At 47.8% G+C, this 2,356-nt stretch overlaps 1 protein-coding gene across 4 annotated transcripts in view; it reads right to left on the bottom strand.

Moving 5' to 3' along the window:
- Positions 1–1,719, bottom strand: part of LOC143286827 (1-phosphatidylinositol 4,5-bisphosphate phosphodiesterase delta-4-like) — a 135,485-nt gene extending 133,766 nt beyond the window's left edge. For all 4 annotated transcript variants that reach the window (XM_076594642.1, XM_076594644.1, XM_076594645.1 and 1 more), the window contains exon 1: positions 1,406–1,719. In XM_076594642.1, coding sequence (XP_076450757.1) covers positions 1,406–1,463 — 58 coding nt within the window. In that variant the 5' untranslated portion in view covers positions 1,464–1,719. The remainder of the gene's footprint in view (positions 1–1,405) is intronic.
- Between the last annotated feature and the right edge of the window lie 637 nt (positions 1,720–2,356).

Raw genomic sequence — 2,356 nt, 5'->3', positions numbered from 1 at the left:
CACACACACGCACGCGCGCACGCAAGAAAAAAGAAGAAAAATAGAAAAAATAATGATTTAGCGCACAATAATATAAAACAGATTCAGAGACTATGTGTATTACATAATCACACACACACACACACACACACACACACACACACACACACACACACACGCACGCACGCACGCACGCACGCACAACGAAGGAGAGAGTTTGCATGGCTTATAACTGAAAAGGAATGGAAGGTCTATGGATAGGCGTTTTCAAAAAGATGTGTTTTCAGGCCAGTTTTGAAAGATTGAAATGAAGGAGAGTGGCGAAGATCGTGAGGTAAACTGTTTCAGACATATGGAGGAGCTGTATAAGAAAAGGAAGAATCACCGAAGGATCGGGTTTTAACACAGGGAGCAAGTAGCCGCCGTGAATCGGAAGATGATCTGAGCTGTCGACGGGGTGTGTACGGGTGAATCAATTATCTCAGAAACTGATTAGCAGCACCCAAAATGGAGTTGCAGGTGAGAATTGCAACTTTGTATTGAATGCGGGCAGAAATTGGTAACCAGTGGATAGAGTGCAGAAGATGAGTGATATTGTCAGTCTTTTTGGTTCTAAAGAGTAATCTTGCTCCTGCGTTTTGAACTTTCTGGAGTTTTTGTATTAAGTATCTAGGACCACCAATGAGGAGTGAGTTACAATAATCTAGTCTGGACAAGACAAGAGAGCTCACCAGAGTTTGTGTTGCTTGAGTAGTAAGGAGATGCTGGATGGAACTGATCTAGTTCGAATTTGAAAGTATGCAGCCTTTGCAGAGATTGTTTACGTGTTTCTTCATTGTGAGGTTCCAAGTTGAATCAAACGTCACACCAAGTTTTTTCACTGAAGATACGAAGTCTACATCTGAATCTCCAATTTTAAGCCGAGAGGAAGGCAAGGAGTTGTCGGTTTATTGACAGTCTGCTTGAAGAAATAATAATAGCTTCAGTTTTACAATCATTTAACTGAAAGGGGCGGGGAGGTGGGGTGCAGAGGGGGGGCAGGGAGAGTGAATTTCAATTTCAATTTGTTTTGGCTTTGTACCATATCCACAGACACACAGGGGAGAATCAGACAGAAAGAACCGGCACACACAAACACGAGCGCGCACGCACATGTACACACACGTACAAAAGCACACGCGTGCGTGCGCGCGGACACATACACAATGTGTGTGTGTGTGTGTGTGTGTGTGTGTGTGTGTGTGTGTGTGTGTGTGTGTGTGTGAGCATGCGTGCGCGCGCGTGTGTGTTTGTGTGAGTGTGTGTGTGACACGCCCACGGCCTCAGTTAGACAACATCTGACACTGAACACTTGCGGGGTGGCAGAGGCCGACATAAAAAAAACCCCAACAAACATCCACATCCACACCCCTCACATCCATCTTACTCGCTGGGCGCGGACTGCTGAGAGACACTGTGGCCGCTGGTCTGGGACTGGCAGACATAATTCCCTCAGGACACGGCCCTCGACGATCCTGGGCACTGAAGGTACTTGGCACGGGATGAAGGAAAAAACACAACAACAGATACAGCAGATGTTCAACCACTCGCCCTGTTGGAGAGGGGTTCACACTTTCACAAGTCAAATTCTCCCAGGCTGTCTGCTTTCCGCCAGCAAACTTCTCACTGCGAAGGCGGACGTGCGTGTGAGAGAGAGGACGAGTGAATTCAGTGCTGTTCCCTCCCTTCACCACACACAGGTATGAAGGGGAACTGCTGGTAGCCTAGAGCGAAGAGAGGACTGGGACAGGGGAGGGGGGTGGGGGAGGGGGGATTCAACATGAACTCTAAATATAACTCCAGTCATGTGACCCCGTGCTTTCCTTTGCCGCTGGCTGGGGGTATATCACACTTTACTTGTCTAACTGCTTTTACCTCACAAACCACCCCACCCTCGCCCCTCTACCACCACTGTGCTCCGCTCCGTAGTGAAGGGTTGGACGTGACCATGGTGTGTTCCACAGTGAATACACTCACAGCACTCTCTGTCTCTGTCTCTGTCTCTCTCTCTCTCTCTCTCTCTCTCTCTCTCTCTCTCTCCAGTTTATTGCCTTTCCGTTATGATGTTTGTCACACATGATGATTCTCAACAACCTGATACAAACTCTCTCTCTCTCTTTCTCTCTCTCTCTCTCTCTCTCTCTCTCTCACACACACACACACACACACACACACACACACACACACACACACACACACACATAGTCGTCGTCGTCGTCGTCGTCGTCGACCTCCTTCCGTCTCGAGAGACATACATACATTACATACGACATGGCTGAAAAAGTTCGATTTCAAAGTGTGCGTGCGTGTGTGTGTGTGTGTGTGTGTGTGTGTGTTG

The sequence above is a fragment of the Babylonia areolata genome, chromosome 10 (assembly GCF_041734735.1).
Source record: "Babylonia areolata isolate BAREFJ2019XMU chromosome 10, ASM4173473v1, whole genome shotgun sequence".
NCBI classification, from domain to species: domain Eukaryota; kingdom Metazoa; phylum Mollusca; class Gastropoda; order Neogastropoda; family Buccinidae; genus Babylonia; species Babylonia areolata.
The sequence above is the reverse complement of the archived record's forward strand: the minus strand, read 5'-3'. Positions and strand labels throughout refer to the sequence as shown.